This window comes from Aquarana catesbeiana, linkage group LG11, assembly GCF_042186555.1.
Source record: "Aquarana catesbeiana isolate 2022-GZ linkage group LG11, ASM4218655v1, whole genome shotgun sequence".
Classification (NCBI taxonomy): domain Eukaryota; kingdom Metazoa; phylum Chordata; class Amphibia; order Anura; family Ranidae; genus Aquarana; species Aquarana catesbeiana.
The window spans coordinates 252,236,175-252,255,047 of record NC_133334.1 but is presented as its reverse complement, the minus strand read 5'-3'; the positions used below and the strand labels follow the sequence as shown (position 1 = coordinate 252,255,047).

The following is an 18,873-nucleotide window of genomic DNA, read 5'->3' as shown; positions in this document are numbered from 1 at the left end:
CAAGTAAATTAGGTAGCTCCCAGCTCTCTGCTTGATCAGGCTTCTCGCTGAGTAAAACTTCAAATACAGGCAAGCTCTGAGGCTGAAGCCAATGGCTCAAGCCCCACAATGTCCAGTGGAGGGGTAAAGGACCCAGCCCTCCAAAGTCAAGCTGCAATTGAGGAGACCAGCTTTAGTACGGCAAATAAAGAAGTGTTCGGACTGCAGCCAAGAAAATAAAAATTTTGAATAAAGGAAAAACGTTTGTAGAAAAAAAGAAGAAAAGAGAAAAATCCCCTTGTGGTGGACTTTTAAGGCACGATATAGTAGAAAGGATTTTGTTATATGTAAAGTTTCAAAAGTATTTATTTAGAAAAGTATATAGAAAACATATAAAAACAGGGAATGCTTGACATGTCTAAAACAATATCACCGTCATTAAATATAAAGTACAATCTATACTGCTTGCACTGACGCGTTTCAGAGCACAGATTGTCTCCTTCTTCAGGGGTATATGTTAGCAAGAAGCATTTGTGTTCTCGAATAGAGTAATAAATAAATGAGTACATAGCATTTACATTAATGTGTATAAATGTACACATACTTTGAATAACTTGTCGAAATGTACTTACATACAATATGACGGTATAGTTAACATTCCAATATATTGTTTTTTTTTTTTTAAAAAGCTGAAAAAAGATGTTCATCTTCACAGGGCACTAGCAAGTAACTGAGGCATGCTGGTAGTAGGAGAGGTTATCCAGAGCTGGCCTCAATGCCTTATTCGCCTGTAGGCTGCAAAATTACCTGAAGGTGAGTGGCTTCCTGTGTTCCTCAATGGACGAAAAATTAATATGGGTTTCCTGTCCTGGTGTCCACAATGCAGAAAGCAGATTTAAAAAATTTCACAGCAGTAGCTGTTGGCCAAAACAAAACATAACTTTTTAAAATAAATTTTTCGATTGAAACAATCTTCCATAATAAAGATTCATCTGAGTTTATTCAGATTCATTATCAAGCTCAGTCTTTTTAATTAAATTTACATCTATTCAGTGGTCAATGATTGCACGATGATGGTTGATTTTTTTGATAAGACATTTCCTTCATTAAACAAACAATCTTGTTGTTACATGTACAGTGCCTTGAAAAAGTATTCATACCCCTTGAAGTTTTCCACATTTTGACATGTTACAACCAAAAACATAAATGTATTTTATTGGGATTTTATGTGATAGACCAACACAAAGCGGCACATAATTGTGAAGTGGAAGAAAAAATGATAAATGGTTTTCAAAATTTTTTTACAAATAAATATGTGAAAAGTATGGCATGCATTTGTATTCAGCCCCCTTTACTCTGATACCCCTAACTAAAGTCTATCTGAGCCAATTGCCTTCAGAAGTCACCTAATTAGTAAATAGAGTCCACCTGTGTATAATTTTATCTCAGTATAAATACAGCTGTTCTGTAAAGCCCTCAGAGGTTTGTTAGAGAACAAACAGCATCATGAAGGCCAAGGAACACACCAGAAAGGTCAGGGATAAAGTTGTGGAGAAATTTAAAGCAGGGTTACGTTATAAAAAAAAAAATCCCAAGCATTGAACATCCCACGGAGCACTGTTCAATCTATCATCTGAAAATGGAAAGAGTATGGCAGAACTGCACACCTACCAAGACATGGCCGCCAATCTAAACTGACAGGCCGGGCAAGGAGAGCATTCATCAGAGAAGCAGCCAAGAAGCCCATGGTAACTCTGGAGGAGCTGCAGAGATCCACAGCTCAGGTGGAAGAATCTGTCCACAGGACAACTATTAGTCGTGCTCTCCACAAATCTGGCCTTTATGGAAGAGTGGCAAGAAGAAAGACATTGTTCAAAGAAAGCCAGAAGAAGTCCCGTTTGCAGTTTGTGAGAAGCCATGTGGGGGACACAGCAAACATGTGGAAGAAGGTGCTCTGGTCAGATGAGACTAAAATTGAACTTTTGGGCCTAAAAGCAAAACACTATGGGTGGCAGAAAACTAACACTGCACATCTCCCTGAACACACCATCCCCACTGTGAAACATGGTGGTGGTAGCATCATGTTGTGGGGATGCTTTTCTTCAGCAGGGACAGGGAACCTGGTCAGAGTTGATGGGAAGATGGATAGAGCCAAATACAGGGCAATCTAAGAAGAAAACCTGTCGGAGTCTGCAAAACATACAGCCAGAGCTACAATGGAATGGTTTAGATCAAAGCATATTCATGTGTTAGAATGGCCCAGTCAAAGTCTAGACCTAAATCCAATTGACAATCTGTGGCAAGACTTGAAAATTGCTGTTCACAGACGCTCTCCATCCAATCTGACAGAGCTTGAGCTATTTTTCAAAGAACGGGAAAAAATGTCATTCTCTAGATGTGCAAAGCTGCTAGAGACATCCCCAAGAAGACTTGCAGCTGTAATTGCAGTGAAAGGCGGTTCTACAAAGTATTGACTCCGGGGGGCTGAATACAAATGCACGCCACACTTTTCACAGATTTATTTGTAAAACATTTTGAAAACCATAATTTTATCATTTTCCTTCCACTTCACAATTATGTGCCATTTTGCGTTGGTCTGTCACATAAAATACATTTACGTTTTTGGTTGTAACATGACAAAATGTCAAGGGGTATGAATACTTTTTCAAGGCACTGTACGTCTGACAATAGAGTGTGGAAGGGAAAATATCAGTGCTCACTACAGTATTTTCTCTCTGGTAAACCCCTGTATAGATTCCGTGTCACTGTCCAGGCATGGGTGCCACTGTCAGCTGCAGAACAGGAAACCATAGACGGCAGCCCTCAACTAGGCCATCTGTAGCCCCAGAAAGTCTCCTGGACATTAACCTGGCCACAGAGGAGGAACTAATGACTCTACCGGGTGTCAATCGAGCCTTGGCACAAAGCATCACAGCACATCGGCGTAAAATTCGCAGCTTCCGCAGAGTGGAAGATCTCGCACTGGTAACGGGTGTAGGAGCTGAACACATGCTGAAGCTAAGACCAGAGATTACCGTGAGAGAAATCCCCCCACAGCAGGCAGTGACTGAAGGAGAGATGACACCATGTGATGACACAAAGGAAGAAGGCATTGATCAACAAGAGACAGAAGTAGGACTCCTGAACCAAAGTTAAAGATAAGACAATGTAAATAAAGTTTATTCAGAAATCCTTTTATTGCCCCGACAATGAAATGTCAGCAGGATGAGTGATGAAGGCTGAGGTCAGGGTTCAGTCTATAACACTCAGTTGTCACATGACATACAATAGACCAATGACGAGTGATAAAAACTGAGGTCAGGATTCAGTATGTTAACACACAGGGGTCAGATGACGTACAATGTAACAGTGATGAAGGCCGAGGTCAGGGTTCAGTCTGTAATATGTGCACATAGGGGTCAGATGACGTACAATATATCAGTGATGGAGGACGAGGTCAAGGTTCGGTCTGTAACACACAGGGGTCAGAAGATGTACAATGTACTAGTGATGAAGACTGAGGTCAGGGTTCAGTCTATAACATATAGGGGTCTAATGATGTACAATGTACCAGTGATGAGTGATGAAGGCCAAGGTCAGGGTTCAGTCTGTAACACACAGGGGTCAAAGACATACATTATACTAGTTTTGAAGTTCGAGATCAGAGTTCAGTCTAATACGTGCACATAGGGGTCAGAGGACATACAATTTACCAGTGATGGGCGATGAAGGCCCAGGTCACGAAACAGGTCATGGCTCAGATTAAGTACAATATACCAGTGATGGAGGCCAAGGTCAGGGTTTAGTCTGTAACATGCGCATATAGGGGTCATATGACATACAATTCACCAGTGATGAAGACCAATGTCAGGAGACAGGTAAGGGTTCAGTATGTAACACATAGGGGTCAGATGACGCACAATATACCAGTGATGGAGGACAAGGTCAGGGTTTAGTCTTCAACACTCAGGGGGTCAGAAGATGTACAATGTACTAGTTATGAGTGATGAAGGCTAAGGTCAGGGTTCAGTCTATAACATATAGGGGTCTAATGATGTACAATGTACCAGTGATGAAGGTCAAGGTTCAGTCTGTAACACACAGGGGCCAGATAAGATACAATATACCAGTGATGAAGGTCGAGGTCAGGGTTCAGTCTGTAACATGTGCACACAGTGGTCAGAAGAGGTAAAGTGTACCAATGATAAATTATGAAAGCCAACATCATGTCCCTGTACACGGTAGCAGTCATGAAGGCCGAGGTCAGGGTTCAGTCTGTAAAACATACACAGATGATGTACAATGTACTAGTGATGAAGGCTAAAGTCAGGGTTCAGTCTACAACACATAAAGGTCAGATACCATAACAGATCAGTGCCACTCCAAGCCTGCAGTATCAGTCTCCCAGGTTTACACACTCTGTATTCAGGTGCTGACACAGATAAGAGCACATCTCGCTCCAAGATATCATACAGGTACCGCCGCATACTGTATTCATGTCAGAGGTGCGTGACCGATGGGAGGAGTTTGAGCTGAAGCCGTATTTCATTTACCGTACACTGGAGTTGAAAACAGTGTGCGGCGGTACCTGTATGCTATATTACATTGGGTTCAGCTGACGTACCATCTACCAGTAACGAGTGATGAAGACCGAGTTCATTGTTCAGTTTGTAAGAGAGAGGCCAGATGACATACAACATTCCAGTGATGAAGGCTGAGGTCAGGGTTCAGTGTGGAAGACGGGTCAGATGGCGTACATTATATCAGTGTTCAGGGCCAGGGTTAGTGTTCAGACTAACACATAGGGGTCAGATGACATACAATATACCAGTGATGAGTTATGAAGGTGAGGTCAGGGTTCAGACCAACGCTTACACATAGAGGTCAGATGACATAATATACCAGTGATGAAGGACAAAATCAAGGTTCAGTCTGTAACACATAGGGGTCAGATGACATACAATGTACCAGTGATGAGGGATAAAGGATGGGGTCGGGGGTTCAGTCTGTAACCCACAGAAGTCAGTTTAATACAATAGAACGCATCTCATACGTCACTCACAGGTAGGACACAATCACCGGTCTTCTCCATTCTTTGTAACAGATCAGCGGCAGGTTGTCAGTCTGCTGATCTAATCATTCTCTCGCCTGGTACACACACAATACAGTTCATACCACACAGACGTGTTTAGACATCTGTCAGCCTGTTCTGGACAGCAAACGAAGCTCATGGTAAAGACCAGCCAACAGTGATGATTACATCAATTGGCAAGTGATCAAGGCTGGAAACTATCAGCAGGATCCATAATGATAATCTGTAGCATCTCAGTGAGCCAAGCTGTGTTCATTAGAAGGCATGGGCCCCATATCAGTGTGTGGTATCCACCCAAGGCAGAGACATCCTAGTAGGGTAATCGATTTGTGATCTCCTTGGAGCAGGGACATGTGAGACAGATCTATGTACTCTATAAATACAAGAAATAAATAAACCCAACTAGGGACAGAGCCCGCCGCCAGTACGGCTGATTGTGGCAGGGCTGATCTGCTGCCCAGATAATCCTTAGAGTAAATGAAGCAGACATATTAATAACTGGTGTGTCTAATTGATTTCATCACTCATAACAAAACCATGCATGCATAAAAAGGTAAAAAAGTGTTGGTAAGACACTGGTGAGAATTAAGAAAACGTTCTACAAAGATCTGGCAGGAGGTCAAAGAGCCCCAAGTGGTCTACACAGCTCAGAACTATGCCGAATCAAGCCAATGCCAGGCTCTGTCACTCTGGCAGCAGCATCTGCAACTCCTCATCACTGAACTGGTTGGTTTCCATGATGTGGTTAAGCTGCTGGTGATACCTCTCCATGTCCTGCATGAAGTGTGGCAGACAAGCATTGTCCAGCTCAGCGAATCTCTGCAACCCTTCAGCATCTTCAAAAGAAACCTGCAGACAAAAACCCAGTTATTTTTTTTTTAACTCTTTATCTATGTCAAACAGGTCACATCCATGCAGAAAAACGGGGACAAACAGGGAAACCTGTAACAGATGGTACAATAAAGGCATAAACGGAAATGCAAACACAAAGGATAACAGTCACATGCATAGCAGGATGTGTCCTTGATAGGTCTTGCCTATGTTCATGCAAAGAAAGACATGCTGAACAGATGTCCTGACCTAATAAGTATAAAGGCTCTTTCACACTGGCTCCGGCCAGCGGATCTGCCTGCTCAGCGAGGAATCTTTCCGCTGATCCCCACTGAGCAGGCGGATGACAGGTCCATGTCCGCTCCGCTGATGCAGAGTGGATATGGACACAGTCCACTTTCCTCTATGGGCGGTCGGACGTAAAAGGACCACCTATCCATTTTCATCCGACTGTCATCCGGTCCAATCCATCAGATGAATGGGGAACAGATCCCTCATCCATCTGTTTTTAGTGGATAGGATCAGATGTCGGTGGGTGTCAACGTATTCACCGCTCCATAGAAGGCAATGGATGATCTGATAGGGTCTGCCTAAAAAACAGACAGGCGGACCCAAATGGTCCACCCATGTGAAAGGGGCCTAACTGGTACATAGCCTGGATATTTGTGATTGTAAATAGAAACATCAATCAATTAACCAACTTGGGAGCTAGAAGTACCTTGGAAGATCATGTGGTAGAGAAGCAGAGGGAAAGGAAGAGCAGGTGGGGAGACAGGGGAAAGGGCTTAGAATTTCAGATTTTAATCGGTCAATCCATACTGTGCTCCCCACAGGGCTTTCCAGTCATAATGTCAGGTTGTCATTTATGGGTTATAGATGTTAGATAATAGACATGCATGTTCTTTTTGCCCACTGGCTGTGGTCCTTCATCCAACACAAGTCTATTAGTGGGGGTAATTTTAACCCATAGACGTCCCAATCCTGACAGGAACCTAAATTGTGAAATGTGTCTTCCCTACCTTGGGACTGCAGATCCCTCTTACCTTCCCCAGGGAGGTCAGCAGACGGAAGTCGATGGATCGTCTGTGCCGCAGTATGCGGATAATCCCATCTAAATAGACCTGGTCCTTACTGAAGCAGCCTGGAAACACAAGAATGACACAATGGTTAGTGCCAAGCTGTGGATCTCCATACAGGTCTATAAGAAGTCCCCATATAAAAGCTCACAGATCTGACTTCACTCTACCTTGTAGGATACATATATACACTCTCCCCATGGCAACCAATCAAAAATTCACTACTGATATGACATCCGATTGGCTGCTATGAGTATCTTTATGACAGTATACAATTTAGGACCTCACAGACTGATTAATTAACTTCATGGATCAATACAACTGGAAGAACAGTATCGGTGTTCAGCCAATAGCTGGTTCTCGTTCTCTGATCTCTTGCCTGGTTGGGCGGTGTCTCTCTGTCCTCGTTTGGCTCGCACACAGTACTCCCACCGTACAGCCGGATTTTCTACAAACTGCTGTAAGTCCTGGAAGAGTTCGGAGAAGCTGCAGGTGGCGGCACGGCTGACAGTGTAATAAAGCAAGGCGCCACGCCACAGATATGGGTGTTTTCGGAAGAGGACACTGTGCAAACTGGCTAAGCCTTCCTCCGTAGGGTTCGCGGGCTTCAGTCCAAACTGTTTTCGTCCTTCTGAACCGTGCCAGGGCTGCTTGGCATCATTCACCCCACGCAAGTAATGTGTGCCTGCAGCACCAGGGTGAGAAAAATGGCAGCATTAGATGGACCGTCATCATCGGACATTACACCGCTACCCCACTCCACCCAGATAAAAGAAAATCCGAAATCCTGATACACAGACCAGCACCCCACTCCATGCCATGTGCAGGCCAATCTTATCCCATGTGCAGACCAGCACCCCACTCCACCCCATGTGCAGACCAGCACCCCACTCCACCCCATGCCATGTGCAGACCAGCACCCCACGCCCCTCTATGCCATGTGCAGGCCAGCACCCTACTCCACCCCATGCCATGTGCAGGCCAGCACCCCACTCCACCCCATGCCATGTGCAGGCCAGCACCCCACGCCATGTGCAGACCAGCACCCCACTCCATCCCATGTGCAGACCAGCACCCCACTCCATCCCATGCCATGTGCAGGCCAGCAACACACTCCACCCCACGCCATGTGCAGGCCAGCACCACACTCCACCCCACGCCATGTGCAGGCCAGCACCACACTCCACCCCACGCCATGTGCAGGCCAGCACCACACTCCACCCCACGCCATGTGCAGGCCAGCACCACACTCCACCCCATGCCATGTGCAGGCCAGCACCACACTCCACCCCACGCCATGTGCAGGCCAGCACCCCACTCCATCCCGTGTGCAGGGCAGCACCCCACTCCATCCCGTGTGCAGGGCAGCACCCCACTCCATCCCGTGTGCAGGGCAGCACCCCACTCCATCCCGTGTGCAGGGCAGCACCCCACTCCATCCCGTGTGCAGGCCAGCACCTCACTCCATCCCGTGTGCAGGCCAGCACCTCACTCCATCCCATGTGCAGGCCAGCACCCCATTCCACCCCATGCCATGTGCAGGCCAGCACCTCACTCCACCCCATGCCATGGGCAGGCCAGCACCCTACTCCACCCCATGCCATGGGCAGGCCAGCATCCTACTCCATCCCATGCCAGCACCCCACTCCCCCCAATGCCAGCACCCCACTCCACCCCATGCCATGTGCGGGCCAGCACCCCACTCCGTGCAGGCCAGCACCCAAACTTATCCCATGTGCAGACCAGCACCCCACTCCATCCCATGTGCAGACCAGCACCCCACTCCGCCCTATGCCATGTGTGGGCCAGCACCCCACTCCGTGCAGGCCAGCACCCAAACTTATCCCATGTGCAGACCAGCACCCCACTCCATCCCATGTGCAGACCAGCACCCCACTCCTTCCCATGTGCAGACCAGCACCCCACTCCAACCCACGTGCAGACCAGCACCCCACTCCAACGTGATATCCAGCCCATACATAGACTGACATTTTCACCCATCCTGATACATGGCTGGCACCTCCTTCTATCATGATACACACTTAAACCCAACTCCATTAGAATGCACAGTGGGAACACCACCCCGACATGCCAACTGGGATGGCTCCATTTGCACACACCTATCTCATGTCGGAGAACTCCCTCCAGCCAATATTGCCGAGCAGCTAGTAAGTTGATGGTTAATGTGGGTCGGCTATTCTCAGTCGTCATGACTGCCTGAGAAAGAAGGTCTTCTGTAAGCTGGACCACCACCTGGAGAGCACCAGATAAAGAGACAGCATGGAAACCTTCCAATGTTTCCCCCGAAACACCAGAGAGAGAGAGAGACAGACAGCACCCAATATGTGTGAGAAAGAGAAAGTCAGACAGCACAAAATATGTGTGAGGAAAGTGAAAGAAAATGCACCCAATATGTGAGAGGAGAGAGACAGATGGACAACACCAAATCCTCCCCCGACTGAACCCTACTCCTACAACCCCCCACCTCAGGGCACCCTCCTCCTACCCCAACCCTCCTATTATTGCACCTTCTTCCTAAATCCCTCTACCAAAGCATCCTCCCCCTTCTATATACTTCCCTCTTCCTGTCACTCTGCATCCTCCATACTGTACATGTGTAACCCAAACAGTCTCACCTCCCCGCTGCAGCCCTCTTTCTGCATGTAACGGCGACAGCAGGACCAGATCTGACTCTTGCTGAGTAATTTTCCTCCAGTTATTGACTCAAAGTTCTCATAGTTTCCATATTTACTGATGACGGCATTGAGGATCCGCAGAGCCTGCACAGACAGAGCCATACAAGTCAGCAGAAAGACATTTTCTTCTTCATAAAATAAATGTATATAGGGATCTACAAGCCTGTGATCATAGTTAATCTGGTTGAAAAAAGACACAAGTCTATTCAGTTAAATCAACAGAAGGAAAAACACACACAAAACCTCCATATACACTATTCCATACGACTATTAAAGTCAGTACCCAGGTATATTATGTACATTTAGGAAAGTATCCAGGCCTTTCTTAAAGCAATCTACTGAGCTGGCCAGAACCACCTCTGGAGGGAGTCTATTCCACATTTTCACAGCTCTTACTGTGAAGAAGCCTTTCCATGTTTGGAGATTAAATCTCTTTTCCACCAGACGTAGTGGCCCCTTGTACTCTGTGATGACCTTAAAGTAAAAAAAAAAACTCAACACCAAGTATGGACCACTTATGCATTTGTACATGTTGATCATACCCCCCCATCCCCTCTTCTCAAGAGAAAATAAATTTAGTACCTCTAATCTTTCCTCATAGCTGAGCTCCTCCATGCCTCTTATCAGTTTGGTTGCCCTTCTCTGCACTTTCTTCAGCTCCCTGATATCCTTTTTGTGATTTGGCACCCAAAACTGAGCTGTCAACAGTTGGTCATTCTATAATCAGGGATCTACAAGGACACTGACATTGGTTGGTCATTCTGGAATTAGGGATCTACAAGGACACTGACATTGGTTGGTCATTCTGGAATTAGGGATCTACAAGGACACTGACATTGGTTGGTCATTCTGGAATTAGGGATCTACAAGGATACTGACATTGGTTGGCCAGTCTGTGATTAGGGGTCTACAAGCTCAGTGACATTGGTTAGTCATTCTGAAATTGGAGATTTTCAAGGACACTGACATTGGTTGGTCATTCTATGAAAAGAGGATCTATAAAAGACACTGACATTGATTGGTCAATCTGTGATTAGGGATCTACAAGTTTATTGACATTGGCTGGTCATTCTGGAAATAAGGATCTACAAGACTGGGGACACTGGTTGTTGATTTTGGGATTACAGATCTACAAACCCAGTAACAATGAATGGTTATTTGGGGATCACACAATTGTGGTTCCAGGGGGATCTGCCGCCAGGAGAACGAGGACTCCCAGCAATACCAGGGACCAGTCAGTCTTGTAGTAACTCACAGCAAAAATAGGAGTAAAAGCTCCCGCAGCTCTTAGTAATATATGAACTACAAGTCCCAGCAATTTCCAGCGTTACATGACAGGATAGACAGCAGTACTCTTAGCAAAAGGTTGACCTGAATAGTCAGGGTAATGGAAGTCATGGCCCCTGGGTAGAGAGAGAGCCCTACCTCAGCACAGGCTCTGGTCTGTCAGTCAGGGTAATGAATGCCTCCTAGACCTCCCAGAGACCCCCAAAAAAAGGTCCTGAGCAACAAGCATTGCCCCTTTTGAGTTTCCAACCCCTCGGGATTTTGGCAAGTGAGTGAAAAAACACAGAAGTGGTCCGCAGGGAATCCCTTTCTCCACACCATGTAACAATGATTGCTCATACTGTGGTCAGTGATCTACAAGTCTGGTAGTAATAATTGGTCATTCTGTAACTCGGCTATCAACCATCACTAACAATGGTTTGTCATTCTGTGATTTAGGGATCTACAAGCCTAGTAGCAATGACTGGTCATTCTGTAATCAGTTCTACATATACAGGTCTTGGTTACAGCCTGGGTGACCTTCCATTCCAACCTGCACAAGAAACTGGTCAGATGCCTCGCTATACTTCTCCAGCACAGTGACCGGCACTGGCTCCTCATACTGGAATTGGGGATTGTGGGTATAATTGGAGAGAAAGAATTTGTCCTTTTCCTGTTCCACATTTGTAGGTCGAAGAGCGACCAGGAGGCATGAACTCTTCTTTAGGGTGCGATTTGCGGTGGTGGCTCTGCTGATAGAAGGTAGAGATCCCGAGCTTCGTAATCTGCCACGAGGACTGCCACTGCTATTAATGGTGCAGGTGCTCTCACTTCGACGCATCCAGCTACACGTCGACATGTACAAGGAACATCCTGACAACCTCCTGGAGGCAGGGGGCTCCACCACCAGAGTTCTAGTCCGATTTACAGTGGTACGAGGGCAGCTGGGATTAGTGGCCGGGGAGGACAGGCCATTGCTCTGTGGGGACGTTCTCTTAGGTTTGGCGGCAGAACCGCGTACGGAGGTAGATGACATCCCTCTGCTACAAGACTGGTGACCGGAATCCAGAACCATTCTGATTACAGGGAGAACCAAACCTGAGGAGAGACAGAGAGAATGTCACACGCAGAAAACAGAGGGCAGTACAAAATCTGGATGTAATCTCCACAACACAACAAACTGAAAATCTGACCAGCAGCACAATACAGACAGTTTGTGTTTCAGCCACTGTGGCACCCGAGTGTCAGAATGTGATGTCCGATGTCCTGTGTGCACAATATAATATCTTGTATACACAATATAATACCCCTTATACACAACATCCCCTACACAACACACCTCATGTACACAATATAACACCCCATGTACACAATATAATACCCAATATACACAACACCCCCTATACACAATATAATACCCAATATAACACCCTTATACACAACACCCTATGTACACAATATAATACAATATACACAACACCCCATGTACACAATAAAACACTAAATGATATAGAGTTCAGAGGGCAGAATTAAGTCACCTACTAATAACCCCTGAAAAGATGCCCCAACGGCTATGTTGGGCCCCGGCTCCTCCAATGTACCTCTACGGATACTGTACTGCACATGCCCTATTTAGCTCTCTCTCTCATTCTATACTATGTAAGTCAATGTAGACGCTGTGTGACCACACCTCTTTAAGCCACACCCAATATTCATTGCAATTTGAAATACGGCAATTGTTGCCACAGCACGCTGTGCACACCGCATGTTATCATTCTCAGCTTGGGGGCCCAACCTCGCGTGAGTAGAGAAGAGCCCATAAGCGGCGCTCCTGACAGGGGGGTCTGCACTGTTAAGTGCAGTGATTATCAGTGCAGTCCTATCAGCGATGCCCACCAGTGATGCTAATCATTGCTCAGTGATGCCAATCAGTGCACATCAGTCCTGTCTATCAGTGCCGCCTATCAGTGATGCAAATGAATGCCTCCTCATCAGTGCCCCTTCACTGCAGCCTATTAGTGCTCATTAGTGAAGGAGAAAACTTACTTACAAAATTTTATAACAGAATCAAAGAAAAAATTTTTTTTTTTTCAAAATTTCCTGTCTTTTTTTATTTGTTTAGCAAAAAATAAAAACCCAGTGATTAAATATCACCAAAAGAAAGCTCTATCTGTCTCAAAATAATGATAAAAATGTTCTATGGGTACAGTGTTGCATGACTGCGCAATTGTCATTCAAAGTGTGAGAGCTTTTCAAAGCTGAAAATTGGCCAGGGCAGGAAGGGGGTGAAAGTGTCTGGTATTTGAAGTGGTTAAATCCTAATAACAGAAATCATCCAAATGGCCCTGATGAAAAGTTTCCAGCCCCCCCGAAATGTTTGGCCTTGGTACAGACACACGAGGTGACACGAAAATGAAAATGAAAAATTTGTTGCGCTGAATACACAAAAACATATAAACAAAAATCAGCTAACACTAAATTGCTGGATACAATAGACATAATGTGGAGAAAAAGGTGTAGCGCTCAAAAACATTAAACAAAATAAAACAATATAAAGTTCATAGTTGAAAGTTCATCTATGTGTAAGGAAAAGTAGAGCCAATCAGAGCAATAGCCACCGAGGAGAAAACTTCTAATGAACGGAATCCACCATGGAAGAAACTTCTGAAGGGGAAAAAAAATTTCAAAGCCCGTCACCTTCACCGAAAATAACTGACCCTTACCATCAGTGTATGGGCTATACACATTGTATGTAATCAGATGATAATTAAAACGATCCTTCCAAATTAAAGAGCAATCCACTGCACATGCAATCCCAAAGGTTCCCTCTCCCAATGGACCAGATGGAAAATCCTAGGAGCCCTTCCTCTCAGCAGGATAAAATGCCAGGTATATTCCAATAGGTGAGTGTTAGTTAGAGAATCATATACATGTAAAAAGTAGAAGAGGAACGCTCATTGCGCAGACTTCTTAATAAGCGGTATTTATTGGGAAAATATAATAAAATTAACTCATATTTACTGAGAGCTAGAAAAGCAATGTGAAGCGACCAGCTCTTGTAACCATCAAGATGACCGCTGTGTCTCCGCCCATCCGCGTTCTGCGTCACTCGTTTTGGACGTCACCCAACGTTTCGTCATCAACATGCGTCTTCAGGGGCGTGGTTGTGACGTGTGACGATGTTTATTTATAGGAGTGGGAGGACCTGACAGGCGGAAACTGAATGCGTTCCACAGACCGGAAGTAAATAAATGCAAAACCGGAAGAAGCCCATCACAGGAAGCTCTAATGAGGAACTAAGAATTGAATATGTTCCATGGACAGAAAATAAAAACCTGGAGCAATAATCTCCTATATATAAATCGGCTGACCATAATAATAATAGTAAGCCGAAATCAATAAAGGGGGAAGATACATGTGGCATTTAATTAAAGCACCTTTTAGGATGCATACATGGACATATGACGGACGAAAGAAGCGGCGACCTCTTGTGGTTAAATAACAAAATGCAACTTAACTAGGATTTTCCATCTGGTCCATTGGGAGAGGGATCCTTTGGGATTGCATTTGCAGTGGATCGCTCTTTAATCTGGAAGGATCGTTCTAATTATCATCTTATTACATATAATGTGTATAGCCCATACACTGATGGTAAGGGTCAGTTATTTTGGGTGAAGGGCTTTGTAATTTTTTTTCCCCCTTCAGAAGTTTCTTCCATGGTAGATTCCGTTCGTTAGAAGTTTTCTCCTTGGTGGCTATTGCTCTGATTGGCTCTACTTTTCCTTACACATACACTAGGTGACACACACGGGTTAAAGTAGCAATTAAAGATTCATTTCCCACATCTGTGGCTTTTTCAAATTGCGATAAGCCTGGGTTCACACTGCGCATTGAAGTCGGTCCCCCAGAGCGACTTCAGCATGACTTGCATCCGACTTCTTTAACAAAAGTCAATGCAAGTAGGACCAAAAGTAGTCAGAGAGACTCAAGTCGCACCAATTAGAATAGTTCTTTTGCACACAATGGGGTCCGACTTCTGATGCAACAAGTGCTCCAAAGTCGGTACCAGACCTTAGCGTCTGTGTATAAATAGCAGTCTGTTAGCTCTCACGTAGATGCACTGAGCAGGCTAGATGCTGAGCCATGGTGAGCAAAAGAAAAACTGTCAAAAGACCTGTGTAACAAGGTAATAGAACTTTATAAAGATGGAAAAGGATATAAAAAGATTTCCAAAGCCTTGAATATGCCAGTCAGCACTTTTAATCACTTATTAAGAAGTGAGAAATTCAGGGATCTCTTGATACCAAGCCAAGGTCAGGTAGACCAAGAAAGATTTTCAGCCACAACTGCCAGAAGAATTGTTTGGTGATACAAATAAAAGCCCCACAGGTGACCTCAGGAGAATACAAGCTGCTCTCCCAAAAAAAGGTGGGGTTGTTTTTAAGAAGCACAATATGACGATACTTGAACAAAAATTAGTTGCATGGTCCAGTTGCCAGAAAGAAGCCTTTACTGTGCCAATGTCACAAAAAGCCTGGTTACAATATGACCGACAACACCCGTGGGTTTTTCTTTGTATCCCGAACAATTCTTCTGGCAGTCCTTTCTTGGTCTACCTGACCTTGGCTTGGTATCAAGAAATCCCCAAATTTTCCACTTCTTTTTAAGTGATTGAACAGTACCGACTGGCATATTCAAGGCGTTTGTCTTTTTTTTAATAATTTTCCCCCCCTTAATAAAGTTCCATTACCTTGTTCCGCAGGTCTTTTGACAGTCTAGCCTGCTTAGTGCATCCACGTGAGAGCTAACAAACTAATTTATAATTTATACACAGACACTAATTGTGATTTAAAAAGCCACAAATGTAGGAAATTAACCTTTAATTGTCATTGTAACCTGTGTGTGTCACCTTGTGTGTCTGTAGCAAGGCCAAACATTGCGGGGGATGGGAAGGTTTGATCAGGGCCATTTGGGGGATTTCTGTTATCATTAGGATTTAAAAATGAGCCAAACAACTATGTGATAATAAATTACTTCTCATCATCACCATCCCTAAATAAAAGACAGTTTTTTGGAATGGCGATTCATATTTTCAATATATAGAATAGTACATGAACAGAGGTGACAGGATCGGGCACACCTGAGGATAGGGATGAGAGGACCCGAGACACATGATAGAATGGAGATGAGAGGACCCGGGACACTGGAGGACAGAGATGACAGGACCCGAGACACCGGAGGATGGGGATGACAGGACCCGGGACACCGGAGGATGGGGATGACAGGACCCGAGACACCGGAGGATGGGGATGACAGGACCCGGGACACCGGAGGATGGGGATGACAGGACCCGGGACACCGGAGGATGGGGATGACAGGACCCGGGACACCGGAGGATGGGGATGACAGGACCCGGGACACCGGAGGATGGGGATGACAGGACCTGAGACACCGGAGGATGGGGATGACAGGACCCGGGACACCGGAGGATGGGGATGACAGGACCCGGGACACCGGAGGATGGGGATGACAGGACCCGAGACACCGGAGGATGGGGATGACAGGACCCGGGACACCGGAGGATGGGGATGACAGGACCCGGGACACCGGAGGATGGGGATGACAGGACCCGGGACACCAGAGGATGGGGATGACAGGACCCGGGACACCGGAGGATGGGGATGACAGGACCCGAGACACCGGAGGATGGGGATGACAGGACCCGGGACACCGGAGGATGGGGATGACAGGACCCGGGACACCGGAGGATGGGGATGACAGGACCCGGGACACCGGAGGATGGGGATGACAGGACCCGGGACACCGGAGGATGGGGATGACAGGACCCGGGACACCGGAGGATGGGGATGACAGGACCCGAGACACCGGAGGATGGGGATGACAGGACCCGAGACACCGGAGGATGGGGATGACAGGACCCGGGACACCGGAGGATGGGGATGACAGGACCCGGGACACCGGAGGATGGGGATGACAGGACCCGGGACACCGGAGGATGGGGATGACAGGACCCGGGACACCGGAGGATGGGGATGACAGGACCCGGGACACCGGAGGACAGAGATGACAGGACCCGAGACACCGGAGGACGGGGATGACAGGACCCGAGACACCGGAGGATGGGGATGACAGGACCCAGGACACCGGAGGATGGGGATGACAGGACCCGGGACACCGGAGGACAGAGATGACAGGACCCGAGACACCGGAGGATGGGGATGACAGGACCCGAGACACCGGAGGATGGGGATGACAGGACCCGAGACACCGGAGGATGGGGATGACAGGACCCGAGACACCGGAGGATGGGGATGACAGGACCCGAGAGGGGAGACACCAGTCAGAGATGACAGGCCTGGGGGCATTTGATGATGGAGATAAGAGGATTGGGGAAACCTAGAGATGGGGATTAGATAGAAGAATACACGGGTAGACATGACCGGAGGACGGGGATGACACTCACCCTGAGGTGATTATCCGGTTCGGTCTCCCCGGGGTGTGATGTCACGTGACTCGCCCAGATCTGAAGAGAAAAGAATAGAAGGGCGGGACATATCATATCCCCGCCCCTCATACCATGTGACTGACAGTACAGAACACCCGGAGGGGAGTGGCAGTGATGTCAGATATACTGAGGGCTGGATGTACATCCAGACACTGTATATGTTTTCTAGGCTCTGGAGTGTGGCCAAATCACCTTTTCCAAGATGGCGGCAGTGCCTTTTCCGCCCTCTACCTTTGTGGGTGTTTCGTCAGATTGTAACGGAAGTGACGTTTTGTCACGGCCATTTTGGTGCACCCCGCACTCAGCCAGCGTTTCGACAGCGGACATCTTTTTACACCCACCTAAGTCTTGCATGCAACACTTATTTTCAACCGTAAACTGAGCTTATGTAGTGCAAAACAGTATTTAAAAGTCCGTGTTTTAATGTTGAATTTTAAAAGCAGCGGCAAGCCTGCAGATCTGACAGGTTTGCCAATCTGACAGAACACCGAACTTTTAGACTTCAACATGAAAACAGTGTGACGGATTTCAAAATACAGTATTTCACTTTAAAGTATTTTCACTAGATAAAAGTCAGCAGCTACAAATACTGCAGCTGCTGACTTTCAATAATCGGACACTTACCTGTCCCAGGGTCCAGCGATGCGGGGGGGGGGGAACCCCGCATGTTCCCCCCTCCGCTCGGCGGTGCCGGCATTGTAACTGTGGGCGACCGGCTGTGGCTTCACAGCCAGGCACCCACTGCACATGCGCGAGCCGTGCCGTGATGATTGCTTAGAGGGAGGGGGGAGAGCTGATCCAACTTCCTGCGCCGAGGGAAGTGATGTCAGAAGCCCATGCGCTGAAGGAGGCAGATTACGAGGGACCCCCTAGCAACAGGAATTAAAGAGGTGAGTAAAAAAAAAAAAAAAAATTTCTCCAAATTTTTTTTATTTTTTTTTCATGCACATTGATTTTTTTTTTTTGGGTGGAACTCCACTTTAACAAGGGGGCCCCCCAGATCCCAGCCCCCCTATGTGAATGGGTATCGGGTACATCGTACCCCTACCCATTCACCCCAAAAAGCAGTAAAATGTCTAAAGAAAAATAAGAGCCGGTTTTTGACAAGTCCTTTATTAAAAAAGAAGCCCCGAGCTGTCTTCTCCCCGATCTGTGTTCTCCCTCGCCGCCGGTTACCCGCTAAAAATAAAAAAGGCCGCTCTCCTTCTAAGTCTTCCTCAGTTGAGTTGTCGTCCTCTGTCTGGCATCTCTTATATAGGCATGGGGCGTGGCCATCCGATGACGTCATCCGGAGAGCCCCCCCTTGTGACATCTCATGTACCGGGCTGCATGCTCGCATAAGGGTCTGGTATGGATTCTAGGGGGGACCCCATTCCATTTTTGAAAAAAAAATTGGCATGGGGAATC

The 18,873-nt window shown here is 46.5% G+C and overlaps 1 protein-coding gene across 2 annotated transcripts; it reads right to left on the bottom strand.

The window, feature by feature from the left end:
- Positions 1–3,131: 3,131 nt before the first annotated feature.
- On the bottom strand, positions 3,132–17,667 carry LOC141112626 (microtubule-associated tyrosine carboxypeptidase 1-like). Of its 2 annotated transcripts, XM_073605592.1 has the most exons (7): positions 17,425–17,667; positions 11,494–12,038; positions 9,615–9,758; positions 9,099–9,231; positions 7,358–7,663; positions 6,946–7,043; positions 3,132–5,920 (listed from the first exon to the last, which is right to left on the bottom strand). In XM_073605592.1, exons 2-7 carry the CDS (start codon positions 12,013–12,015, stop codon positions 5,756–5,758), a joined length of 1,368 nt encoding a protein of 455 aa, XP_073461693.1. In that variant the 5' UTR covers positions 12,016–12,038; positions 17,425–17,667; the 3' UTR covers positions 3,132–5,755. The 2 variants fall into 2 exon arrangements, with proteins under 2 accessions (XP_073461693.1, XP_073461694.1); XM_073605593.1 differs by lacking the exons at positions 11,494–12,038; positions 17,425–17,667 and adding an exon at positions 10,071–11,487.
- Between the last annotated feature and the right edge of the window lie 1,206 nt (positions 17,668–18,873).